General features: G+C 42.9%; 3 protein-coding genes across 4 annotated transcripts in view; 1 reads left to right on the plus strand and 2 right to left on the minus strand.

Moving 5' to 3' along the window:
- LOC128278370 (uncharacterized) overlaps positions 1-14,058 on the plus strand; it is a 19,055-nt gene extending 4,997 nt beyond the window's left edge. Inside the window, exons 2-11 of the mRNA XM_053017092.1 lie at positions 2,459-3,452; positions 4,716-4,736; positions 4,846-5,915; positions 5,982-6,079; positions 6,137-6,520; positions 8,631-8,684; positions 9,349-9,558; positions 9,641-10,757; positions 12,353-12,642; positions 12,715-14,058. Coding sequence (XP_052873052.1) covers positions 2,459-3,452; positions 4,716-4,736; positions 4,846-5,915; positions 5,982-6,079; positions 6,137-6,520; positions 8,631-8,684; positions 9,349-9,558; positions 9,641-10,757; positions 12,353-12,642; positions 12,715-12,999 — 4,523 coding nt within the window. The 3' untranslated portion in view covers positions 13,000-14,058. The remainder of the gene's footprint in view (positions 1-2,458; positions 3,453-4,715; positions 4,737-4,845; positions 5,916-5,981; positions 6,080-6,136; positions 6,521-8,630; positions 8,685-9,348; positions 9,559-9,640; positions 10,758-12,352; positions 12,643-12,714) is intronic.
- Positions 14,059-16,191: 2,133 nt separating this feature from the next.
- Positions 16,192-17,941, minus strand: LOC128278371 (purine nucleoside phosphorylase-like). Its single transcript, XM_053017093.1, has 3 exons — positions 17,719-17,941; positions 16,883-17,159; positions 16,192-16,815 (listed from the first exon to the last, which is right to left on the minus strand). The coding sequence occupies exons 1-3, from the start codon at positions 17,838-17,840 to the stop codon at positions 16,192-16,194; spliced, it is 1,023 nt and encodes a 340-aa protein (XP_052873053.1). The 5' UTR covers positions 17,841-17,941.
- A 3,379-nt stretch (positions 17,942-21,320) lies between these two features.
- Positions 21,321-26,788, minus strand: LOC128268927 (purine nucleoside phosphorylase-like). Of its 2 annotated transcripts, none has more exons than XM_053006233.1 (3): positions 26,492-26,788; positions 22,191-22,464; positions 21,321-22,120 (listed from the first exon to the last, which is right to left on the minus strand). In XM_053006233.1, exons 1-3 carry the CDS (start codon positions 26,533-26,535, stop codon positions 21,539-21,541), a joined length of 900 nt encoding a protein of 299 aa, XP_052862193.1. In that variant the 5' UTR covers positions 26,536-26,788; the 3' UTR covers positions 21,321-21,538. The 2 variants fall into 2 exon arrangements, with proteins under 2 accessions (XP_052862193.1, XP_052862192.1); XM_053006232.1 differs by lacking the exon at positions 26,492-26,788 and adding an exon at positions 23,928-24,785.
- Positions 26,789-27,420: the final 632 nt, after the last annotated feature.

The following is a 27,420-nucleotide window of genomic DNA, read 5'->3' on the forward strand; positions in this document are numbered from 1 at the left end:
GTTTTTCGTCATTTAAGTATACGATGAGACGTTTTATTTCAAACCTATACACACTGTTGGCTTTACCCTTCTTATCTATCGTCCGTTGGTATGGTGTATGTATGTGTGTGGTTTTTAGTATCTGGTAGACTATTCTGCCGATTACTTGCCACATTATAAACCAAGGACTACCTAGGATACATAAAACTTTGTCAGACGGAAGAAATGATAAAATCTGCGCTGTAAGACGAAATAGAGAAAACCCGTATGGCGGGTAGAAGCAACCCCTAGTTGGCAAAGCATTTTCCAATCGTCTGAATGGGCGTAGTTTGGTTTCACATTATTGGTCACTTAAAACCTGATCAGAAACATACAGCAGACACCACACAAAAAAAACACATTTTAAACAGTTGTAAACTAATGCGAAACAGATGTCCGTAAATTCACTTTCGCGCTCGCCACGATGTTGGGAGTGAGCCAAATGTATTTGGTCTCTTCCACTGTTGAATCAAAATGCTATGATTTAGTGAGGGGGGTTAAAAGAGTTGAAGAGAAAAGATAGCGCTGCAGGAATTGTCGGTAGAACGTGTTGGCGGATGAATGCCTTCCATTGCGACGGCAGTCTCTTAGAAGGCGAGAGCCTCTTGGCAGTTGTAGTGCGATCGTCATGGTTGATCTCAACACAGGCTGGACAGATTGGACAATAATAAGCTTAATTCGCTGAGCATTTTTCACACATCTTACGATCAGTGTTGAACTGTAAAACTAAATAAAGGCGTAGCACAGAAACACAGTAATGAAAGCGAAGGAGTATAGAAGGAATATAGACATAAAAATCCAAAGGAACCTCTTAACAAGAATGTACTATAAAACTAACAAAAATAAGGAAAATGATGAGGTCACAGACAACATTGAGAGTGCAAAACTCGCGGATTCGATAATGTGCACCTTGAGTAGCGGATTCTTAGATACTGATACTGCATTACTCGTTGTATTTTCGTTTTTAATTGGAACCTCAAACGGAATCGTCAAAAACAGGCGGAAAGCTAGTAAAAATATGTATCTTTTTCCACGCTGACCACTAAGGTCAACAATGTGCGATACATATTTAAAGATATTTAATTTTCGCTTGCTTAGATGGATGTGTGCTAATGGCAGATTCTTTACATAAGCCAAGTAGTGTAACCGTTCGTCATTCTGAAGAGGTTTTAAGGAATTTCGTGGAAAAGCCATTTCAAAATAGAAAAAACGAAACATTTAAATAGCCAAAAGATGTTAACGATAATTTATTGCCCTATTTTGCTCGATTCGTATTGTGCGATAAAATACACTTGGGCCCGTTGTCACCCATTTACTAGAAGGGTTCCTCACATCCCGAACCAATTTAAGATTTGTTTCCAACCTATCTATGATCTTCCTATGGTCCGTTTGATTCAATCAGAAAATCGAGGTGTTTTGCTAAAAGTATGAAGATTTATACTGACATGTTAATTTTATGGATTTCGAAGCAATGTTCGCGGTTAGTTTTTGGATTCCAAGTTGGTTCCTGTTTGATAAATTTTGTGTCTTCGAAGGAATATTGCCTATAGGTGATTTTCCGTTATCATAATTTTTCTTTTCAACACGATCCAACAATTAAATTCGTACGAGTTTCTTCTGGGGCTGAAAAGCTAATGATGTATCGTATTTATAGATGGTATCGATGTATTGACGACATAACATACTTTTAGTAACCTTTTTATGTTAACTCAGTTAACAGTTGGTTTTTCAATGAGAAGGCAATGGCAAACGTTTTCATTGGCTCACGCATCTTATGTCGTTACTGCGAAAGAATTCTACAAATAGTTAACTTAAGTGTACGTTGCGATCAACGGTTCATTCAATTTATGGCCTCGCCTTGAGTTGTTTTCACAGCGGCCACAATCTTTGCTACTTCTCTGGCACCAGGTGACAATTATATGAAAATGCGCTGTGAATGGTTTTTGGAAGTGTTTCACAAACGATAAACGCTCGCAAGCGACCCGCGCAGTGCTGCTATTGTCCAAAGTGCTTGCAACAAACTTGTTCACAGTAGAATAAGAAAAAAAGTGTGGTTATGATGGAATTATGCCAAAATGAAACACAGTAGCCATGGCGTGGTATGTTTGCAACTAGTCCGTGGCGACCATGTATAATTTTTAGGATTGTTTGGTGGTACGATCGGAGCAGCAGAAGATGTGCCTCAGTATACGCCGGTTTTGCATCGACTGCAAGGGTAAGTGGGGGAGTCCCTTCTCTTCTTGTGGTGGCCCACAAGAGCTACAATTGAACCAACGGTACAACTAAGCTTTTCGCGCGAACTAGTTCGCCTTAGAGTTTCGTACGAAGATGACACGTTTTACAGGTTGGCCGCGCCACTACAATTCATTTCCGGGAGCCCGAAAGTTTAGGTTGAAGCTACACAGTTCTAACGAGTACCTTTCTCTGTGCTTGGTTGTAGGAAAATCCTCACGATCAGACGATGAACATCATTCCGATGAGCAGGAGCATCAGGATCATGGTGGCGTCACACTCCGCCCGAAAGTGTCGAGCATCTGCTTTGAGGTTCCAGCAGCCGGTCTTGGCAACCGGCCACCGAGCATCATCAGCAGTTCCACCACCACCGACGAGGGTGGTTTCAACGAGCCATCGCCAGAAATTAAGGCCAAACTCAAGCCAGCTTACGAGTTTGATCTTCCGCTGCCTGCTTCTCCACCTCGAAAGCTTCCGGTTGGTCAAGATCGTTCGCCAGTCTGCAGTCCGGCGACAGAAACAAAACTAACCTATGCCGATCTCGGCTACCGTGTGCGCCCGGACGGTACCGAGTGTGACGAAATCTACGGTGAAGTGGATGTATATCGAAGTGCCAATATTAGCAGTATTAGTAAGTCCAACCAACAACAGTCTCTGGTCCAGGCTGGGATCCCTTTGACTAGAAATCGACGTCAGAATGATGCAGTTGGTGGTGATGATGATGCAGTCGTGGCTAATGGTAGTAGCTCGACCGTGGTAACTAATGGAGCACAAGTTGACGCGAACCTCAACGATGCAACAATTGGCCGGGTGCTGTATGCATCAATTATTCCTACGGGTGTCGCTGATAGCGCATCCTCGCTAACCGATACGAGCAGCGAGCTAGCCTTCATGGACGTCGAGAAAGACGAGGCGAAGATTTTGGACTTTGACGAGCTGAGTGAAATAGGCGAGAAGGTCTACCACAGTCCGCAAACGCTGCTTGATCCCACGAGACCAACACTGACGGCGCCAGAAGAAGATTATAGCACCAAGACGCTACCGGATCCGCCATCGTTGGCCTCGATGCGTCCACCGCCGATTCCGGAAGGGCCTCCGTTGGATTTGCAGGACGCGCTCGAATACGCCGATGCCAGTGACAACGACAGTTTGCTGCCAGATGAGATGACAGCAGACGAAGCGGAGCGGCTGTTAAGCTCGAGGTGCGTATTGGTAGTTAATGTCAAGGTGCATGTAGTGTTGTAGTGTTGTTGCTTGTGTTCGGCGACTAGAATCTGTATCACTTATCAGAACAAGATTTATCCTATTTTTGCGTTTGAATGCAACTACAAGGACGATCTGAGCTTAGTCCATTATTTTCAAAACAGTACAATATTGTGGGCAAGACAAAGTTAGCAAAGTCCCTTTACAAGATTGTTAACAGTATTTTGTATCCAGTTACTTGATACAAAACCTATGGTAGATTCATACAGAAAATATTAAAATTCATGTAGTTACAAAATCATGTAGTTAATATGTAGTTGTTACTCCCATTAAAGAGCATTTAATGGAAACAAAGAAGGTAATTAACTGTAGCGTGTTGTTGATGTGAGAGTTTTTAGATTACTGTGATGAGCTCACACTTCGAAGTTGTTTTAAATTCCAAGTCAATCTACGTTCGAGAGTCTGACGTTACCACCGAGACGAAACGAAGGACGAATTAAATATGTTTACTTATCTGTGATTTGTGTTTCTTAATATTATTATTTCTATTTCTTTTTGCTATTTGTGTCCCTATGTGCAAGCTAATCATATCTAATTCGAGTGTTTTGTTGTGTAATATTCAAATGTGTTCGTGTTTATTGTATTAACTAAACCTACTTAGTTCTACAACACTGGCACGCACTTCGAATCAGGAATCAATTATCGCTATTTTAACACGTCAATTCGAATAGCTTCTATGGCTGTGATCTAGCTCTCTGCATGCCAATTAGTTTCCTTTTCATGTACCACATCGTTTTTATTGGTGATCTGATTTTCTGCACTTTCAATTTTCGTATATTCTTTCATGGGTAATTCATTTATCGAGGAGTTATATCGTGATTTACTTGTGTGTTTATGTGTGTTTCCATTTTGCCATTTTATTTTATTTTTACATTCGTTTCACTGTTTTCTATGTTGTGACTGTACCGCTCTTCGCCAATGCCTGTGCCTGTGCCATCAACCGACTGCCTGCGCCATCATCATCTATATCACATGCCGTCTTCTACACACATTCAATAACACCATGCACATCACCACATGCACCGAAATCATCCTCGTCGCCGAACCCAACCTGGCACCTCATTTCGGTTTTCGTATACTTATCTACGTGGCGACCTCGTCAATCCTGTTCCGTCAATTCATTCATTCATGACCCTTTTTTGTTTCGCCTGTCAATCCGTCCATGCTGCTTGTGTTTTGCATGTACGCTGTTCCTCGAGTAGAATATTGGAGTATAAAATCAGGTAAACAAATATTGTTTAGACATTTCACTATGGTTAGATCTGAGAATCGGTCAGTGTGACTTATGTGTACATGACATACGTAACATTACATTTACTTTCTTGCTTTCAGACAACGACCGCTGTTGTCAGATGAACAAGCGCGCGAAGTAGAACAAATTTTGCTCAACAATCAAGCCAAAGCCGAGGGACCTGAAGCCGAACGGGTGCCCGTTCCGAGGCAGTCTGCCAGTACGATCGAATCCTCATCATCTACAGTTCCGAAACAAACTTCTAAGGTGCAAGCATCACCGACAACGACCTCCGACGAACCAGACTGGTTGAAGGACGTTCTCGAGGCACCAAAGCACACGTCGGCATCCGCCGCATCCCCTTCACCTTCATCGGCGACCATTGGTCCGTCGTCGGTGCGAGGTAAGCCTCCACCACCTCCCGGTCTGCCGAACACCAGCCGTAACACTTCCACTGCTAGTCAGCCGCCCGAAGAGGGCAGCATTGGTAATAACACTACGTATGATCTGCTCAATCAAACTATCCTCGACGCCTCGTCTTCCGTACTAGTCGACTCATACGTAGACACCGGTGACTCGATACCAAGCGTCACAACGACCACCACCTCCGATAGCATTAATCTGGGCAAATTGGAAGATTCGACCGGTGAGACAGCAGCAGCAGCGGCAGTCACCACCACTCTGGTGCAAGACGAGGACCAGGACGATGAAAAGGATAACACCTCAAGTAGTCGGCGTGGCCCAGCGCCTTGTGCCGGAGGTGAAGCGGACGTATCGGCAGACGATGAGTCAAACAACTCGGCCAACGGATTTTACATCCCCGAGTATCCGCCGGTACGTTGCCAGGAGGTGTACGTTAATCCGGATGGTGTGCACTTTTTTGAAGACGGTAACTTTTGGATGGAGGTTCCGGGTCTGATAGAGGCGGACCGTGAACTCGACGACGAAGACCTGCGGGGGTACATCAAGAAAAATACGAAGGTGAAATTCAGCACCAACCCGATGCAAGTGTTCTCAACCTTCTCGGTGAACGATTACGATCGGCGCAACGAGGACGTGGATCCGGTGGCAGCTTCGGCCGAGTATGAACTAGAGAAACGCGTCGAGAAAATGGACGTTTTCCCGGTTGAACTGATGAAAGGACCGGAGGGATTGGGGTTGAGCATTATAGGTAGGTAGTATGAAGCATAACGGGCGCGCTTTAAAACTTTACGTCATACAATGCGTACGTTTGCAGGTATGGGTGTTGGTGCCGATGCCGGTTTGGAGAAGCTGGGGATATTCGTAAAGACCATCACCGATAATGGTGCTGCGGCGCGTGATGGGAGAATACAGGTTTGTAACGCTTCTTACAAAACTTCCAGCAGCAGTAATATTCTGTACTCTTTGTAGGTGAACGATCAAATCATCGAGGTGGATGGTAAAAGTCTAGTCGGTGTTACGCAGGCGTACGCTGCGTCCGTCCTGCGCAACACTTCCGGTCTGGTTCGATTCCAGATTGGGCGGGAGCGTGATCCAGAAAACTCCGAAGTAGCACAGTTGATTCGCCAGAGCTTGCAAGCGGACCGAGAGAAAGAGGAACGAGTCAAGCGCCAGTTGGAGGACTATATACGGCGGAATGCAGAAATTTCTGAAGATAGTACACTGCCTGTCTCCGCCAACTCGAGCGTCTCCGAAGGTCCGGTTAGTCCGACGACAAACGTTGCAGAATCGTTGTTCGAAACGGAAGCTGCCCGCAGTAGCGATGTTGAGTCATTGCGACGCATCTTGCAGGAGGTAAGACAATTGTGTAAGGAAGCCAGATCAAACCATCTTCACTCTCCCACCACCCACCGCCGATCAGCATCACTCCCTGCAACCATCATGACTTTATTTTATGTTTTTGGCTCATCATTTTCTCTGACGACCGGATCGATCGAATCCCATTAATAATTTTGTATTTGCTCAGTCAGCTTATCTCGTCCGTGCTTTAGTTTTGATCTAAATAAGCTTTAAATGTTTAAACGGGTTTACTTCTGTCAGTTGTTTGAACCTGTCTCGTTGTTTTGTTCCAAGCGTAATTGTTCTATTTCGCTTTTCGTGATCTAGTTTTTGATTTACGGAGTTAGTTCTCGCTGGAAAACCGCTTAACACCGGTGGCAAGGCCTTCTAGTTGTGAGTCATTATTGATAGCTTGATGGAGGAATATGGTTTATACTTCTCAATCAAAATTACCGAAACCTAGAAAAAACGTGATTTTTGTTAAGGTGACGTCCGTATAATAAGCCCTCTCAAGACGTTCATAGTACAGGTGTATTTTTGATCCCAGACCCTCTGCAACACCGATCCAACGATCATATGATAAATGTTTAATTTTTTGAAGAAATCTGGCGTGTGATCAATGATTGAATTTTTTAAGCATTTTTCTTCGGATTTCGCTAACAGTTTATTCTATTTCATTTTGTTTGTTCTTCTTTATGCTGAAAATGCATCCACATAACGTTTATAACCATATTTGGGAATGGCCATGATGATGTGTTGCCTGCGTTGCAGCATAAAGCGGTAAAGTCTCGTTAGATAATGCTTTTCAATGCGCACCTATTTTCACCTCAATTATTTACTTTCGTGCCCTAAATAGCAAGCGAACTATAAGCTACTCGTTCTTTGTGTATGCTGTGTGCTGTGAATGCTTCACTTTTAAACACTCACACTAAAATTCACATTTGTTCGTGTGTTCTCTATGTTGCTTTATTACTTTACGACAACTTGCGTGTTATGTTCGCGTGCTTTTCTTTTGCTTCGTAAAGCACATATTTCAATTACTTCTACGGCCTTATTTTTCTTGTTTGCTTGTCATTTGTCTATGGCATGTCAAAATATTTGTAGGGTGTTAGTAACATTAATTGTTGTTTTGAATGATCGCTTCCTGGGTAAAATTAGTTGTAAGCAGGCCCGAAACTCCACTACGAAACACGGAGAACGGAAACGTTGGATGTTTATTTGCATTTTTGGGAGTTGTTCTCAATTTCTCCCATGTGCTACTCTTTCCATTGAGACGGTAAGAACTGTTCGGAATGCAATGAGTGTAAAGTTTGAATGTTTCCCGTCGAGCATGTTTTTTTCCCCTTTAATTCCCCTTTAATGTTTTTTCATCTTCAAGTATAAGATAATGAATTTTTGCCTGGTTGGTAATAAACTATAAGTTTTGACTTCATGGTTTTTGTTTGCTGAAACCGGTGTTGATGCCCATTTATAAATGTAGAAACACTTCGTTCGTGCATCGAAGTTTTTGTTTTGCGTTTAGCAGAAAATAGTAGTGCATAGATTGGGACGGTTTGTAATAGTGTTTAGTGTCGTTTAAATGATCATTGCAAAACACTTCCACAATTATTACTTCATCGCAGTTTACGAGCGGTCTGTAGGAACCCTCTCCAACAAAATCAATCGTTTTATCGGCCCTTCTGGCCTCTTTCTTACAAAAATCTGGTACCGTGTTCATCTGTTGATCGAAAAATTCCACAACTTCTTTTCTTTTCTTTCCAATCCGTGAAACGATCTGCACCTGAATATCTATATCACTCGATCAACCGATCAAATGAACCAACCTACAAAATCGTCTACAAAAAAAAACATTCAAAAACACTACCCTATTCCCGTATCACCTACTTTATTTTACATGCTTGCTACCACAATTTCCACAAAAATTAAATTATAAAACTTTTTTCTCTCGTTCCCCGTCTTCCGTACACACTACTGAAATGTTGCCGTCATTTATGTCCTGCATTTTCCGTTTTCCAACTCCGTTCTACACTTCCGGTTCCCAAAAAAAATCGTCAAACTAAAACCAAACTCTTTGCGTGTCACCAAACCAACACACTGCCAAAATAATAAAACGCAAATCATCCAGAATCTTAAAACCATTGCACTGCATGAGGGCGATATTCTGAATCTGAAACAGCAGGTAAGTTTCTTTTTTGATTTATCCATGGTACTACGTGGTTTAGTGGTTTATGACTAACTGAATATAAAAAAGAAACAAAGAAAAATGCATTCATTTTCGGCTGGTTTTGATTTTCATTTATCTTAATGAGGAAATCTCACAAAGAGCGAAGAAATGAAGATAAACATTTAACACAAGTGAGAGTGCATTTGTTTGTACGTGTGTGTTCAGATGAAGAATGTTTTTACCAGAAACAGAAACATGGGATTGGGGTGTGTGGTTAAGTTGCCATGTTGCCTTCTGTGCTGTGTGACCATTTCATAACGTCCTAGTTAATCATTTTATCGTCCGGCTGAAATGTAGAACTATTGTTTCTAAGTACCGCCACTCACATATTATGAGGCATATTGTCAATTAAGTCCTGGTGTGTAAAACAAAATTTTCATAAATTTGTAAATGGTACCACTCATGTACTTAATCACCTGGTTTCACTTGATTCACTGAATTGACCACTGATAACACTTTCATATTTTACTGTCATTCAACCGTTGTATAGTAACTATTTTCCTGTTTCTGTTCGCAAACTAACCGAGATAAAAATGAATAATACTTCCCATTTTTCTCCACTCCCAACCATTGTATCAATCGACAAATGGCTTACACACATCTTGTCCGCACCACGTAGCTCATTAAATATCAACAAACGTGTAATGAGGCAGAGTTGTTGAATGAACGGGTAAAGCATACGGAGCGCGAGCTTGCCAACATAAAGAAGGAAGCGAACAACTACCAAAATATGCTACAGCAGTCACAAGCGCAATATCTGGTACTAGAAAAGAAGTACAGCCGCGTAAAGAAAATCCTGCGCGATTATCAGCACCGCGAAAGGGATATGGTGAGCGATGCGAAATTTAGGACACTCTTTTCTATGCTAATCATTTTCCATTCTGAACTCCGTTCCCTTTCCATGCTTGTAGATTCAGTTCCAGGAGTACTACTTGCAACATCTGCAGGAAAAGGACACCGAGTACAACGCGCTGGTGAAGAAGCTGAAAGACCGTGTCATCTGTCTCGAGCAAGATTTACAGGAAACGCAACGAAAAGCTGGGTTTCCTGTGATATTACCATACGACAGCACGAGCCTGAAGCTTACACCCCAGATGACTCGTCGGCAACCGCCGAAACCTATCTTTCAGAAGCTTGAAACCGAGTTTTCTGACACCGAGTTCAGCGATCTGTCGCCGGACGGTGAGGGTGAGGATGGCAAAACGGCGACCGTAGAACGGAAAGTTCCACCGGCGAAGGATGACGATCTCGATGTGGGTGCCGTACCGCAGCATAAGCTGCTGGACAACTCGCTGAACAAGGGCAAAAGTGATCTCGTGGCCCGGTCCGGTGGTCTGGCCAAGCGCAATTTGCCGGGAAAGCGAAGTCACAGCAACAGTGGTTCCGATTGTGCATTGGACGAAAGTGAGGATGACGCGATATCGACGACAAACACGACGACGGCCGCATCTAACGTGGAGTACAGTGGGCTGTACAGTGCACCGCAGATCGTTGGCCGGAAAGTGGTAACGGCGGGGCTGATGAAGGGTGAGGATACTGGTCCACCGGTGTACGCACAGGTAAACAAGGAGCGAGGTTCCGCCGGTCATACGGGTGGTGGTACTGGCGATCATCAGCAGCAACACCACACGACGATTCCAAGCATCTACCGATCGGATAATGGAAAGCTCAACTCGAGCTATGGCTCCGATTTGAATGCTTCATCGTACGACAGTGATCTCGGATCGTCGACCGACAAACTGAAGGACAGTGGGCTGTCAAGCGACAGCTGGATGTATCCAAGTCGGCGACCAAAAGGCCTCAAAGGCATTACGCCGCCCCTGCTGGCCGAGCAGCTGAAGGAGCGATTGGCGGAACGTGAAGGACGACGAGGCTCCGGCAGTGGCCTCATCGATGATGCGTCATCCCGTGACTCGAGTGACGACTACTCGGAAATCAATCAGCAGCGACATCTCAGCCCAGCGGCTTCATTGTCGCAGAACCTACTGGTGGAAATCAAGAAGGCGGTTAACGAAGCACAACCTAAAGGTATCCTCAATCAGTGTACATGTGCTTGCTCTTAATTTTTTTCATTTTACCATTGCATTGGTAACATGCATGTATCCGTTTTTATTCGTCTATTGTTCTGACATCATTCCGGTCCTTTTCGAGCATTTACAACCAAAAAGTACTAGGTTGTTCATTAAGTTTTGACGTTCAATACCATAAGGCACTGCTATGAGTCTAATTTTTTTTTGTCATATTGGTACACTCTTCAGATGAACGTATGGAAAGTTTCATTTCAATCGGTCATTTTATTCTTTGTTTACAAGCCAAGCCTTTTTTCAATACTAAAATGACAGTATTTTTGTCACGTTACAGTATGCTGCTATGACGTCATCATTTGATGAAAAACGCTTTCCGCGCAGGATTAGCAAACAGATGGAAGTCACTAGTGGCCAAATCTGGTGAATAGGGTGGATACTTCAACAATTCGAACTTCAATTCATGGATTTTTGCCATTTTCGAAATGCTCTTCTGACAGGGTGCGTTGCCCTGATGAAAGAGGTTGGCTTTCTTCTGCAGTGCGGGTCTTTTTTCACGAATTTTCGCTTTCAGTGGCTCTAAAATGTGACAAAAATATTTAAAATTTATTGTTTTATCAATTTGCAAGTAATTCGCTAGCAAAATTCCATTCGCATCCCACAAAACTGATCCTAACATCTTTTTAAGCAATTTCTGGACGAACTCGTTTCGGAACTGAAGAAAAAGGTTCACATCACTCCTTAACCTCTCGTTTTGATTCAGGATCATGGTGATAGACCTAAGTCTTATCCATAGTGATGATTCAATGCACAAAATCCACTTTATCCTATCGAAAACGCTTTAAATGTTGTCGAGAAAGATGCATTCGAATGCGTTTTTAGCGAATGCGGCACCCATTTTGCAAACAGCTTTCAGGAACCCAAAACTTCAGTCAAAATATTGGTTATAGTACTCAATGGGTTGGCTAGGTCTTGTACTTAATTTCTATCAATGATTGGACGATTTTCGAAAACGATATCCTGTATTGTTTTACGATTTCCGATGTTGTGTCTGTTTTTTGACGTTTTTGACATGGATCGTCTTAAAGGCTACTACGACCACGTCTAAACTCATAACTGCCTTTTAACCACCTAATTAATTAAAGCTAAAGAGTCCTTATACACTTTCAACATTCGTTCATAAATTTCCTTTGCTTTTAAACCTTCCAAAACTAAAAATGAAATCACTGCACGGTACTTGATTTTTACCATTGTAAAAAAATACTGTGAGAAGTCGTTACTAAATGGCTTGTTAAAAAAAATTAAGTGGCCGATTGAAATGAAACTTCACGTACGTTCATCTGAAGAGTGTACCAATATGACAAAAAAAAATTAGACTCCTAGCAGCGCCCTATGGTATCGAACGTCAAAACTTAATGAACAACCTAGTACAGTGAAGGTGTAAGTGCTGGTGGAGGTTGCAGAATTCGACCTTCGAGTTTCGTATTTAAAAATCTTACGAATATACGTGTGTGCCCAGTACGAACCAAGAGTTAACTGTAGATTCGTTTGGTTTTTTCCTTTGATTTGCTTTTCTCTTTTTCTCCGTTTCATCCGCAGTGAAAAACATTCTTCCACAAAATTTATCTCCTCCAGGCGGCAATGGTCCTTGGCAGCAGCAGCAGCAGCCGCACCAACAACCGCAAGTGGGACAATCGAGTGGAACCGGCGCGGGCTCTCAGGGTCCACCATCTCCATCGAGCGCCTCCAGTGGATCCACTTCACCGGGCGCTTACTCGCCGAGCCGTACGCTCGATCTGTCCGGATCGACGTCCAGCTTCTCAAGTGACCGTGTTCGAGATGCTCACCAATGGAAGAACGGTCCCGTCGAGGAGTGGTCCAATGAACAGGTTCAGTACACCAATCTACATATTTTTATATCGATTGATCATCGAATGTTATCTTTGATGCTGCGTCCATAGGTATGCCAATGGTTGCTCGGTATCGGACTAGATCATCACATACCAGCATTTATGCAGCACTCGGTCGAGGGCGGTGCACTGCTGCAGCTGGACAAGCCGGACTTTAAGATTTTGAACATTGGAGGCGACGATAAGAAGCACCTGAAGCGAAACATCAAGGAACTACGCCGGTTAAACGAGAAGGAACGCAAGCAGCATGAGAAAGAACGTCGCGAGCGCGAAAAACAGTTCAAGAAGGCAGAGAAGAAAGCAGAAAAAGAACAAAAGAAGCGATTACAAAAGTGAACAGTCGAAAGTCGAATAGCGATTGCAGCTGTATTAGGGAACGATGCACGGGGAAGTGCAAAGCATTTAGAAAACCGTTCCGGCAAGTACTTCGATGTGTAAAGTATTTTTCCGATAAACAAATTAAATATGACAGTAATGAAATCTTTGGCATGTAGCTACCAGCAAGCAGCAAGAACTGTTAATACGACAGCAATATGATAACTTCAACATCGATCGATCGAAGGAAGAATCGGTTCTGATAGCCTATCCGGTGCCCGGAGACTGACAATAGGAAATGGATCTCGATAAGCTTTCCGTTTTCGTGTGTAGCGCGCTTTCCTGGTTTGAACTATACTTAGCAAAATTAGTTTGTAACGGTTCAGTTATTTATTATTTTGTAATCTTTTTAGTTTAATTTCTGTTTTTGGTGTAACGGAAGAACCGTTTCATTAGGGACTCCTTTACATTCTTGCTACTTTTGTAATTATTATTTTTTTCTTCGTTTCGTTAGTTTGTGTGTCGGCTATAATTTATTGTTCAAAAGTAAGTCTTTTCGATCCTTAATATGTGCAAATATTTATGTATTTTGGTGTGCGAGACTCTAAGATGTGTTGGACCGCTCTATTGCAATCATATACCAGCGAAAGGGCGACTGGTTCGTAGCGATTACACTTGAAAAAATCCTCAACGATGCGATTAAAGCGAAACAGGTTGTGACACAGAAGGAGGAATGTGTGCCACAGAAGGATCGTCAATGAAGGTAATCAACTTAATACAGGCAGCCTTTATTAGTTCAGCAACAGACCTCTAAGGCATTTAGTTAATAACATCTAAACATAAAAATAAAACAATTTGTGTTGAAAAGGCCACGAAGCATCGTGGAGATTTAGAATAGAAAAACTACAAATTGGACGGTCTGCTATGTAATTCAAGTTGGATTTGTAGCGTAAACGTCACTAGAGATCAATTGATAAGTGTGGAGTAAATTTTTTAGTCCCTTCCGTCATTCACCTTTTTAAGACACGAGTAGACCGGCACATTACTAGAGTTAGGGAAGAGTTGCAGAATAAATCGTTATACTGAATATTTATTTTTGTCCTATTTTCCTACGACATTTGCTTTCATTTATTTATTATGTGTTATTGTCATTTATTTTGATGTGTTAGTTATAAAGTTGGGTGTAGATTTCATTTGGATTTTTTTGTGTTTGTTAGGGTTCATTACATAACCCAAGGTTTTGGAATTTTGAGAATCTAGTAAAAGAAAATTGCGCAACAAGTTCTTGCCCCTCGGGGTTGCTTGCCAGCCAGTCTGCCAGTCACTGATGTCGCTGTCGTCTGTCGTTCCGCTTCTATCATGCAGCGCTATTAACCTTTGAACATTTTTCAACTTTTCGGGTCAAAACATTTTTTAATAACGCAACGCTGCGTCGTCGTATGTGTTCTTTGTATAGTTGCCTCGTTCCAGTAAAAATCTGTCGAATGGTGGAAAGATTAGAATATGAAACATCTACCCATTCAGTGACGCAACGCGTATCACTTTTCACGGCAATGAAAAGGCCCGCATTAAAAACCCGTAACCTAGAACGTGAACCGACTTTTGCATTCTAACGCAGGAGCTCGGATGCAGCTATGGTGCTGCTGGTGATGTGTTTATGATGTCCATCTATCTAAACACAATCATTGTGCCATCTGATTCCGTGACGAGCGGCAATTCAGTCAAACAATTCAGTTCAAAGATTAATTCAACCAATGACTCAATCGTGTTTTGATCGTTCAATTTATTTACACTTACAGGTTTATTCTTTTAAACTCTAGCATAATAAAGACCTGCATCGCCAAAAGGAAAGTACACAAAAACACTCCTCTCACGCGTGGTGAAGTGCCGCAAGCTTCATCGCCAAGACAGGGATACTAAACTAGCCAGGAGAACCGGGACGAACTTAATTCTAACCAATGGCGGCTGAAGTAGTACAACCGAAGCACCAAGTTGTCCATGTTTTTGTATTGAACTTTTTATCAAATTTTACCTTTTAATCCCAATTCGCACAGACATCTCCATGGTTATGGGGCATGGTGAAAAATATATTGCTGTGACAGTTTTCTGTGCACAACGTGACCCGATCATGCAATGATACATTGTCCACACAAGAACAAGAACCAATATCTATAAAACATTGCTCATCTAAAATAAGTTGAAATGTAACAGGAACAATCCCTTTGACCGTCAATCCCTCTCGTGAGACATGTTGAAATGAACATTACATTTCTAACATTTTTTTTACTCTATTTCGATTTTTTGTACGGCATAGGTAAAAATACAGTGTTCTGGTTAACTCATCAGAACATTCACACAACAAGCAAAGAGAAAAGAGAAATTAAAACTGCTGTGCACACACGACGCCACACGTTTGTGCACAGAACATGCAAAATTTTGTATCAAAGTGCAAAAACTATTTTCAATTAGTTTATGTTTAGTGAATATGCTGAAGCAAAAATGCAAGAAACGAGCAAACTCAATCGCCAAATACTTTAATGAACGTTTGATATTAAATGAACGAAAGCCTCGTAGTGCTCCAGTATTTAGAGCCGATAAACGAGGATGATGAGACAACAAAATTCAACACCTTTAAGGTTCTACGAAACGTACGAAAGGTAACCCGACTTAAAACAAAAGCCATTAAGCATTGGAATATTATTAACTAAATAACAAAACAAAGCAAACAGTACACAACAACTTATTCAACTATACAGAGAAACTCACGATTCGACACCAAACAAAAAGGTAACCCAAAAACAAAACATAAATCATTAAAATAACATGAAGATGAGGTATAGCGCCAGCGAACGAACGGAAAAGAATTAAACAAACATGAATAAAAAAAACATCAAAGGAACTGCATAGAAGCAGGTAACTGGACGGAAGAACGGAATCACCCCATTAATGTAGCAGAACAAGGAAAGCAGAACAAAAGTCTGCAAACGTGAACGTAAACAAATGTATGGAACATGAAAAAACGAATAATTCACTTTAAAAGAGCCCGGTGATTAAGTTGATTAAGGACTAAGTATTCAAAATATGATCAAACGTATTAAACATAAAAGAAATAAGCAAAAGAAATATACAGCAAAACGAATGTAGTTAAATGGAAAGCTTCTCTCGTTCACAATGATCAATCTATTGATAGCGTCCACTATATTTTCTAGGCCTTTATTTCTCGCTCTTTACCCGATCGTTTGATTCCGTCCCGCTAGAGGTAGTCCTGCCTATGAAGGACACTACGCGTTGGATCAGTTCTCCAACGCGGCTTTCTAGTTGTCGACCAACTCCGATGATCGTCTCGTGGCAGTGTTCCTCGTCTTCGTCGTAGCTCATGGTGCACATGTTGGTAATCAGACTGAACGCAAAACACGTCATGCCGCAGTGGCGCGCCGTGATAATTTCGTGCACCGTCGACATTCCGATCGCATCCACACCGTACAGTTTCAGGAGTTGTCCCTCTGCGACGGTTTCAAAGCTTGGTCCTCCGACGCAGCAATACACGCCTTCGCGTAAAATTCCCTGCAATCCGTGCAAATCCAACCGAACTATATCCCGGGCCACCTGCAGCAACTGTGGGTCGTACGCCTTCGCCATGCCGAGAAAGCGCGGTCCAAACCGCTCATCGTTTGGTCCAAGCAGCGGAGAGTTACCGGCAAAACCCATCAGATTAATGTGATCACGAATTAGCATCACATCACCAATGCGAAAGCTTGAGTTGATCCCTCCGGCCGCATTGGTTGCAATCAGATGCGTACAGCCGACGAGCCGCATCACACGCACCGGCATCGAACACTACAAAAAGAAGTCCAACTACAGCTGTACTACGTGTGACTTTTCCTTATAGAATTTGTGAACCAACCTTCGCTAAAGAATAACCCTCGTAGTAGTGGAAACGGCCTTGCATGCAAAGCACCGGAACACCGGACAAATAGCCGAACACGAGCCGCCCAACATGACCGTCAACTGTCGAAACTGGGAAGTGCGGAATGGTCTCGTAGTCGAAGCTGTCCGCCTCAGTCAGCTGTTCGGCCAAATAGCTCAATCCAGTGCCACAAATGATTCCACACCGTGGACGGATGGTCGTGCGGCCCAGCAGATAAGTGGCGATTTCCTGCACCATCTCGTAGCTACCGTAACTATGGTTGGCGGTGGAAACAGTTTACGTTAGTACTTAGCCTGCTGCAATGAGATAATTAGGGCAACTCTTTGTGCTTTACAAGGCACGTTTCAGTTGACACGGCACGAATTGTCTCCGAAGCCAAGGGAATCATGTTCTTGACACAGGTTTGTGTATGGTTTCCATGTTCTCATTTCAAGAAAGGCATTTTTTCTGAAGCAACCACTTGTCGGACACGAAAGCTAAAAATCGCACTATGAAACTTCGACCGTTCACATTTTAGTAAAAATTCGAAGCCGTACTTATATACCTTAGAGAACGCCTAAACCAGATCGAAATCTAGTTACTCAGGTGTCTAAATGTTGTTAGAAAGAGAAAGTCTCCGCCGTGCATTAGGCCGATAGTTTGTGTGATAATGTGGGCTGACCTTGCCCTAATGCACTTATCTAGCAAGCTCGTTGAGCAGCTTTAAAAAATACCCGTTATGGGTCGTTGCATCAATCACAGCACGCTCTGCATTCCAGAAGATGGTGAAGAAGATGAATTGTGGAAGACGGTCTCGACGGTATCCGTAGTACCTTACGTTATCCTTCACTGCGTTGTACAGCCTCGTATTGTGTCGCTTTCCGAGCGATTTGTTCGATGATTCATTCGGCACCCCGTTGGCACTGCCGTTCTTATTTTCCACTTCCGTGTTCATGATCCTACTGTTTGCGTGCACCAGTATTGTTTAGTCGGTTAACTGGCGAAACGATTACAAATTTTAATTAAATCCCTTTCGCTGTTGGAACAACAATGGAACAACTGGCATCCATTCGAGGAGACCGACCAGATGTGACTGATCGTGCGATGGACTTGCGCCAATGGTCGAAGCACTCGTTGCTCCATTCCGCGTGATAACGACATTTAACGAAGACTCGATCGTGCATCGAAACCGGATTTGTCTCTTGCGACCCACTGTGGGGAATTTGTATGGGATAGGTGGACATATTTGGTTTGAGGAAGAATCTACGGTCTTTTTTCATCGTTTTTTTCTTTGCATGTGTTTTGATTAAATTCAACATTGAATGTGCAATACAAGCGTTCAAGTACAATAAATAACCTTTTTTTCTACACTAACTACTGGGCACTAACATGTTTTAATCTTTCGTCAAAAAATATGGAATTACTGATAAATATCTAGTGGCTTATGAGTGTAAAAAATGATATATAAAGATCGAGGAGTATTATAATAGAGTTAACTCTCTGAATGGTTACCTATTTACTCGGAGCTAATGGTTTTTAAGATATCCTTAAACTTTTCTATTAATTCTTTATCTACATTAAGAACAGTTCCTGAAAATATTCTTTCATTATACCGACTACCTTAAAATACAAATGCCCTGAGAGAAACACATATTCAGTTGTCTATAGGGCACATCGAAAGGGCATAAAAATTGCACAACGTACAATTCTATACAAACGTATGTTGTGAAGGGTACATTAGGTTGTTCAAATACAAGATAGACATTTTAGCTAGTTTACCGAAATAATGGAAAAGGCATAGAACTCATAAAGGCAATCTGTTTTGTATGACCATTTCATAGACTACATAGAGACCACGGACGGATCGGGACGGATGCAAAATTCACTGGAACTAGTTTTAAATTACCTAAATTTTAATTGTAATGCCTATGCCTTGGGCGAAACAACGCGAAACATTTGTTTGCTGCTGTTGAAATAGTTGCAAAACTGTATTTTTTCGTAGTTTTCTTTACTAATTCCCGATAAAAATTTACAAGTAATGCCAAACGTGAGCATTTGTTTTTTACATATCAAAGAAGGATCCATTATCTTTCTAATGTTGTACGTTATATTACGATCACGTTAAAGAGGCTGATGAAAGTTGGTTTGAAAGACAAATTTTTATCATTCTTTATCAGATGAATTCTCAGAATCTACGCAACGCAGAAGACTTAAAATTCGGATTGGTCATAGATAACTTATATATTTTGGAAAAATATAACAAAAATCCTCACTTTTTAAAGTTGGTTTATGACCGTCTTTTCCCTATAGCATATCCATACCGGTTAGCTACCCGGCTGGTGGCATCTTATTCGCAACAATAGATTGTTCGATTAAGTTCTGGATCTTCGCACTGCGCGAAACGCACTCATCGTGGTCCGTACGTTTAAATTGAATTGAGTTCGTTTAGCGGCAATAATTGGCTGTGCGACCTGAACCTGGACGAGTGCCAACTGTTTTGTGACACTGGCAGCACGAATAAGAGCCCAATGCATGTAAGATAGTAAAAAACTTTGTTAAATCATTACCCGGCTAGGACATAGTCTGGCGTCCCCCAAGGTAGTGTTCTTTCCCCCTTCCTGTTTATCTTGTTCATGTACGATATTTGTAGCATCCTTCCTCCTTCGGGTCATCTGCTTTATGCAGATGATTTGAAAATCTACTCCCCCATCCGCAGCATCTCTGATTGCCTTGCCTTACAAGAAATCTTAGATTCTGTTTCCCTCTGGTGTTTTGCCAACTATCTTTTTCTTTGTTCAGAAAAATGTTTTGTCATCTCGTTCTCCCGTTCTCGTGTGATCTCTTTCAACTACTGTTCAAACTCCGTTTCCTTGTCTCGCGTATCCTCTGTTAGGGACCTTGGTGTGAAGCTCGATTGCAGTTTAACGTTCCGTGAGCACATCCTAGCAGTAGTTGTTAAGGCTCCCAACTGCCGAATTTGGTTCGTTGTGACGTTACGAATGGGCGCTACGTATGGGCGTTACGTATGAGCGTTACGTATGGGACGTTACGGTACGTTACGTTTGTATGGGAGCCCCCCCTCCCCGGAGGTTTGGGAGGGTCAAACTTTCCTATTCACAATCCGGGGTCACAAAACTACGCTGTGCAAAATTTCACGCGGATTGGCGCAGCGGATTGGCGTTTTGCAGAAAATACGGTACAGACAGACAAACAACCATTTTTATATATATACTAGCAGGCCCGGCGAACTCTGTTTCGCCCCAGAGGCAATGGGCCCCCCGTGATAGGAGCATTCGGTAACGCTCGTCCCTGTATCGCAGCTGGCCATGGGTTCGATTCCCGATTCCGGCGTTCCAGGGGGGTTGGCGCGGGACTAACAACCCGGCCCGTAAAAACGAACGTTTAGAAAGAGTATCAGAGATTAACATTGTCGCTGGTTGGTGCAGGCTAAAACCGTTCAGCGGTCGTTGTCCAATAAGAAGAGAAGCACTTCATTTCGTCAGCTGATCTTGGAATTACTGGCAGTGTTTGGCGGAAATTTCAGGACAGTAAAATCATTGCCCCTCCAAAACATCTCGCAACATGCGCCAAACATCTCGATTATATACGTCATTCAGTTCACGATTTGGCGCTGGCATTCCTAATTGTTAGCTGGTATCTCCTTATTCACCTGAAGATCAGGATTGCTGGAACTGACACGAATCTTCACATTTTTTCCCAAACAAAACACGGTACGGTACAATTACACTATTTTTAAGTAAATACTTACTGGGGAATGCTTCCCTACGATTAAAATTATTTCCCGAAAAAGCAAGTGTTTAAAATGAAGTATTCAATATTATTTCCTCGCACGTTAATTTTTTTACGACGCGAAGGATGAAAGGAGATATGAGAAAGGAGATCCGCCTTTGTCGCTAAACAATTGCTCATTGCTCATTGGATCGCGAGAATAACTGGAGGCTCTCTCACTGGCTGACAATTTGCCAAACTATTCGGCGTTCGTGAGAGAGAGTGTAAACATACGCAAGAGAGAGACAATTGCTTGCTGTTTCGCTCTCTGTCTATCGTTTGTCGATGCCGCCTCAGTGGAAGAGATCGCGTCGACCTTATTTGTTGGAAGGGGGAAAGGGGGGTGGGGGAACGCTGCATTAGCGAGAAAAAGAAGCCAACAATTGTTTGTTGTTGCGCGCTCTGTTTGTCCCGTTGCAGTATGTGAAAAAAAACACATTGTGCGTATTGTGGCTTCATTGTGACGCGATCGGATTATAAAAAGTATCCTATGTTACCCCCTTGGATCTAAGCTACCTCCACACCAATTTTCAGCCAAATCGGTTCAGCCGTTCTTGAGTTCTGAAGAGAATAACAATAACGCGGTACTCTTTTATATATATAGGAGAAAAGATAGATTACTAACGAAGAAAATCAAAGCTTTAGATAACAACGATTGGGACATATTTATTACAATTAAATTACACAGCATATCAAACAAATCCATAATTATTACACTCTACCTAGGTTACTTACACTACTCGCCACCTTCATTACCATAGCCTACCGACCACCCAGAGACTCTAAAGGCTAGAACTAATGTTTTTCTTTGTTTTTCTTGCTGGTTTGTTTTGTTTGGACAAAACCGTTTCCCCGATCTCGCCTTTACTTTTTCATTTCATAGTGAATGTGCTTTACCATTCGGCCTACAAACTCCCCGAGCGTCGTTTCGCGGTTCTTGCCAACGCCGACGATACTATCGTGGCAGTGCTCCTCGTCTTCGTCGTAGCTCATGGTGCACATGTTGGTAATCAGGCTGAAGGCGAAACACGTCATGCCGCAGTGGCGAGCTGTAATAATTTCGTGCACCGTCGACATACCGATCGCATCCACGCCGAGCATTCGCAGCATATTCACTTCGGCGACGGTTTCAAAATTTGGGCCCCCGAGACACGTGTAAACACCCTCACGTAACTCATTCTCGATACCGATCTGCCGGGCAATTTCCTTTGCTTTCTGTATCAGCCGCGGTTCATACGCCTTACCCATGCCGAAGAAACGGGGACCAAACCGTTCGTCATTTGGACCCTGTAGTGGGTTGTTGCCGGCGAAACCCATAAAGTTAATGTGATCACGCATCAACATAATGTCACCAACGCGGTAACCGGGATTGGCACCGCCGGCTGCGTTGGTCGCGATCAGATGCGTACAGCCGATTAGGTGCATTACTCGCACCGGCATCGAGCACTGGAAAAGCAAGGGAGGGATGAGTTACATTTGTAATCTGTCTAGCATATTCTCCACTTCCTTATCGTACCTTTGCTAGTGGGTACCCTTCGTAGTGGTGGAAACGTCCCTGCATGCACACCACCGGCACTCCAGACAAATAGCCGAACACGAGCCGCCCAACATGACCGGCAACTGTCGAAACTGGGAAGTGCGGAATGGTCTCGTAGTCGAAGCTATCCGCGTCCGTCAACTGATCAGCGAGTGACCCCAGTCCCGAACCACAGATGATGCCCACCTTCGGACGTAGATCCGTGCGCGCCAACAAGTAGTTGGCGATCTCTTTCAGTATATCGTAAGTGTACCTGTGGGGGAAAACAGATAAGAGAGTCAGATTTGCTAGAAGACAAATGTCCCAGTTCCAACATTTGAAAACGCATCACCAAAGAATGAAGTCGAGCAGAAGGTTTGGGCACCGATAATTTAATGCAAGAAAGCCCGAAGACTCGATTTATGATAATGTAGGCTCTCAAGCGTTACTGAGCATCAAGACGAACGGCAGCAAACGAAAACGATTAAGGTGTCATCATTATCAGCAGTAGAGCCAGGGAACAGCTGGAAGATTTTAGGGCCTGTTGCACGCCAGGGCGCCGGTCCGCGATGACCTTAGCGCCATCTGAGACCGACCGATTAGTGTATCAGCGATCTGGGAGCACGGTGACTAACGGAAACAACAGAGCAGGACAAACTCACTGGAGCCGACTGGCGATGCACGCAGGTCGGAAGAGACCGAAGTCGTGGAAACATTTAGTTTTAACGAAATCGACTGTCACTAGCCTGAACACATGTGGAGTGGTCGAATTCATTGTTCGGTTGTGTGCGCGATAAGCAACAGGAGCCACCGTGGCTGTTTCAAGATCGCCATTTGTCAGGATTTGGCGATCGGAGCTGACTGCGCCATATTCTAGATCTTTGGTGGCGGATGACGTGACAAACTGCTGATAGGCAGTTCAAGAGCGTTAGAACGGTGGCAGAGACATCAAATATTCCAAATAAACTTTGCAGACGCCTTACATTGGGGGGACCGACTGCGTACTGCGTATTATCCCATGGAGATAAGCCACGCCAATGTGGTAGGTTGTTTTTGTGAAAATTGTTTTTATTGCATTCAACGTAAATGCTTTCGTAAAGATTAGAAAACCAAAGACATGGAAACAAAAATCGTGAGAAACAGATCATGATTACTGGATCGTCATTGGGTAGTGATCATCACGTCCGTTCCATGGTGTGTTTGAATGGAAAACGATGTTGAAATGTATGTACATTATTGTATATTATATTACAGTTGTAAACATTCCACGCAACAATTGATTCTACACACTTTTTCCACACATTCCTACTTCGAAAAGTAGACCTTGGCGAAACAGAACTTGGAAAAAGAAAAACTCAATAGAATTGAAGCAATCGGCAAAAGTCGATGTTTCGTTACTTTGAGCACAAGAATCGTAAACATTCATTTTAAAGTTTGGTCCACATTGAGAAGAACCAATTATATATTAAATTGCTGCATTGCCAGAGTTTTCCTTCAATCGCTACAGGTGACTCGTCATGGACGTTAAGCTTAAAGAGTAACCCTTCAAAGTATCTTCTCGATTCATTTGTATGCACTATCGTGCCGGGTTTCGGGTCACCATCGCCGTCGGCGTTAAACTGTATGTTTCCAGACATCGTGTCTGGTGGCAATCATAAATCTTCTTTCTGATGTTTTTCCACAATGACGTCGGTTAACGTATGTAGACCCAGTTTGTTACCCTGACAGGCCACTTACCCTACGTGCTCGGTGCGTGGCATGTTGAACGGACTGGCAACGCTAGTTCCGCCATTCAGGTAGCTGTTCGGCGCATCTCCGTTCCGGGCACCGACCGAAAGGCCGTTTTGATGACGACCGTTTGTATGCCGGTGCCCTCCATTGGATACCGCATCATGTTGAACATGGCCAAATTTGCTCATTGTTACTGTTTTAGTTTTCGACGAGTTATTCCCAAGCTTAGGTGATTAGTGGGCAATAGAATCTTTCCACTGTTCCACAAGAAAACTGAACCTCTTCCTTTGTTTTGACTTTGAAAATGTTCTCTCTTGTTGGAAAACGATTACTCAATCGTCATCGGTTAGCAGTGGCTCGTATCAAACAAAACGCATCGTTTCACAAATAAACCACTATCGGCAGTCAAAAGGACACAAAATTATTATTCCCAACCTTTTGGGACTCCGGCGAATTATGGTTGCTTTTAAATTGCAACAAGCTTCATCAATAATTGTTTTTTTAAATTATTACTTTTTTACGTTACACTTGAACACCAATGGACGAAGTTTATCTGATCTTATTTTTGTTTTTCGAAGACGGGACGTGGATTGAACGTGGTTTCTGTTAGTACAGAAAATCTGCACCGTTCATTAACGTGTCTCGATCGTAACTGAACTGAACTGGTCCGGGCCCTCGTGGCTTTTGAACGACGGAAAGCTCGGCAACCGAGCGGTGATTAAGACACAGTCTTCGCCGACTGTCGCTCCTTTGGCGAATCCGGAAAGGGCAGCACGCGAGAGAGAATAAGGAAATGCACGGCACCGAAGCTTATGGGTGCGAGTGTAATTAAATTGATTATGATGCTGTTCCCAGTTGTTTTTGCTAGTCGCCGCTGGCTGGACATCATTTTGCGGAAGGAAAACAAGAAAACAATTGCCACACGAGTTTAATTCGATTGATGTAAAATTGCTAACAACCATTCGCCTCATCGGAACATTTTTAACGCGAACCTTGCGAAAACGCGACCATGTTCAAGTTGGCTTGTTGTGGGCCCGTTTCATTCTCCTTTATTAACGGTCCGTTAGGGGGCAAATTGTTTGCCAATGTCGGTTGAAACGGTGATTTGCCTCCCATTGAAGCGATCTTTTTGTCACAACTAGTACCAACTAGTGACCACTAGTAGCGGAAACTAAAGAACATCGGTGGACCTGCCGGGCAAAGGATGCTGATATGAAGGATGTAGGAAGCGTTGACCGGTTCGTTGGATGAAAACAACTTGTTGACAACGGTCGTAGACGTCATGACCAGTCTCTGGACAAATAAGTTCTCAATTGATAAGAGAATAGCACTCCTAGCATTTATTCTGGATGCATGTCAAGGCTGTTTCTAGAAGGGGTTTTTAAATGCGAAACTGAACTCTATCACACTGTCGCTGAATTGTGCGGTATTTTTACTTTTACTTGTACATCTAATCAGCAAAATAAAGGACAAGTTCACAACCGATCATGAATATCTTACGTGTGATAGTATCGATTCCGTTTACCCATAATCGACAACGTCCTATTTTTACCCAACCTGATGCTTATCAAGATGCAGGGTCATCATTAACGGGGGAAGAAATTTCTCCGGCATGCCACGGGAAACCACCTACCGACGAAGATGGCGAGCGAATGGGACATTGATCACCACGATCGACACTGATTAGAAGGTCGATCGGATTTGAAAACATAACCCCTCACGGGGGGTGTGCAAGTACCCGTTGGTGATAGGCTATTCAAACTGGCTGATGCAACTTGTTTTTCCGATTTCTTTGCCTTTGTCATACAAATCCGAATGTAAATAGGCTGAAACAAACCTCGTTAACGATGATTTTGAAAAAAAGGATTTGTATACGCACAGAAGATACTTGACGCAGCTTCCAGAGGAAACCAAATACTTCAAGTCAAGTGATTACATATGTTTGCAGACATTTTTATCTGATTGTTCTAGTGTAGCAATAAATTTTACTATTTCTTCCCCTAACCATGGCTACAGCCATAGCAGCCTCCAAACATGAGTAACATTACTAAAGTGTCGTTCTCCAAATTCACCCGGTAGATGCTTTATGGATTTATGTTGCAAACTAACAGGAGAACGTAACTTGTCAAACGAATAGCAGCTGACCAGCAAATGACTATAATTGGCGCTGAACGCCTAGCTCCTATTCAATCTTTCTCGCGTTGTCTCGCGTTGGTAACAGTCAGCCATTTGCTTAATTTGCTTACCTCCAATGACGCGCTCTGCAATTGCGAGTGCATTGTGCATGGTGTTAAATATGACTTGGTAGGTTGAAACAGAGACACGCGAATGGCACAAATAGAGACATTGAAAACCATTGCAGTGAAAGACCATGATTGCTAGTAATGGATTGCAAGGGAGGCCGTAATTGATTTGAACAGACACACAAACTTGCCACACTTCATTTGTCTCACTGGAGTTTATCACTTTACGTATTGTATAAGATATCACTGAATAGAACTAAGTTTACAAACATTTATTGCCACCCAAAAGATCAAATATATTGCGACGATCAAACCTTTTTTACTTACATCCTGCTGACTCCTTGTTTGCTATCGATATAGGCCGATGTCATTGTGGTGGCTCCCGGCAAGTCGCGTTTCGTTTAAAGACTAATATAAAAAGAAATTGTTGTTTTCGGATGTCGAATCTGTTCAAAGTTTTTGTCACAGGTTGATCACTTATAGCAGTCACTTCAAACAAGCCACGGAGCAGAACTGTTGCTTGGAAAGTTTCTCAAAGTTTGTTTCCTTTCAAAAGGCACAATTTGAATGTGAATGATCGCGAAATCAAACACGATCGCGTTAATGATTGATACCTTATTGACAGATTTTTTCGATCGGTCAGCTATTTATAAGAAGCCCGTTGTTTTGACTGTAGTTGCTCTTGTTGCTAACATCGATTGCTTCCACTAGCAGCACGAATTGTAAGTGCAATACAACCTCATGCGAGCGAAGTAACCAATGGCAAGCGCCGGCCACTACAACGAGGTCGTCAGAGCAACATCAGTGCGAATCTGTGTGGTTGCCATCGATAACTCATGATGACGAGGAAATAAAAAGGACTTCGCGTGGAACATTTGCTGCTACCGTAGTTAGTGACGTCACTGATAAGGTAAAGCCATCGGCCACACCCGTTGACAGTAGTAGGCATAACGGCCTCATTCGTCGTCACTGATAACTTCGTATGGGATAAGCTTTTTTTGCAAGGTGGAAAAATGTGTATACGCACTAAAATCGCAAACATACACCGAAATAACGAGAGCTGGGATGGCTCGTTGGAGCTAAAGTCAATAAAAGTTGGTACTAGAAACGCTGATTCTTGCCTCCGGGCGACACCTAATTGCGGCTGCTCTGTTCGTTGAAACCAAACCTAATTCATTTGTAAACTCTTAAAAGCATAAAAAGCGTTACGTTAAATCGGATGGACGCCCCATCAGCCTGGATGTATCCGACGATTT

This window comes from Anopheles cruzii, chromosome 2 (assembly GCF_943734635.1).
Source record: "Anopheles cruzii chromosome 2, idAnoCruzAS_RS32_06, whole genome shotgun sequence".
NCBI lineage: Eukaryota > Metazoa > Arthropoda > Insecta > Diptera > Culicidae > Anopheles > Anopheles cruzii.

What these genes read in the sequence shown, in the direction of transcription:
- LOC128268927 (XM_053006232.1), bottom strand. Translation starts at nt 24,109, where the DNA reads ATGAGCAAATTTGGCCATGTTCAACATGATGCGGTATCCAATGGAGGG. An exon ending in CCACGCACCGAGCACGTAGG is followed by an intron (nt 22,465 to 23,927) that starts GTAAGTGGCCTG and finishes TTTCCCCCACAG; the next exon opens with GTACACTTACGATATACTGA. An exon ending in AAGGGTACCCACTAGCAAAG is followed by an intron (nt 22,121 to 22,190) that starts GTACGATAAGGA and finishes TTGCTTTTCCAG; the next exon opens with TGCTCGATGCCGGTGCGAGT.
- LOC128278371 (XM_053017093.1), bottom strand. Translation starts at nt 17,840, where the DNA reads ATGAACACGGAAGTGGAAAATAAGAACGGCAGTGCCAACGGGGTGCCG. An exon ending in GCAGTGAAGGATAACGTAAG is followed by an intron (nt 17,160 to 17,718) that starts GTACTACGGATA and finishes CGCCAACCATAG; the next exon opens with TTACGGTAGCTACGAGATGG. An exon ending in AGGGTTATTCTTTAGCGAAG is followed by an intron (nt 16,816 to 16,882) that starts GTTGGTTCACAA and finishes TTCTTTTTGTAG; the next exon opens with TGTTCGATGCCGGTGCGTGT.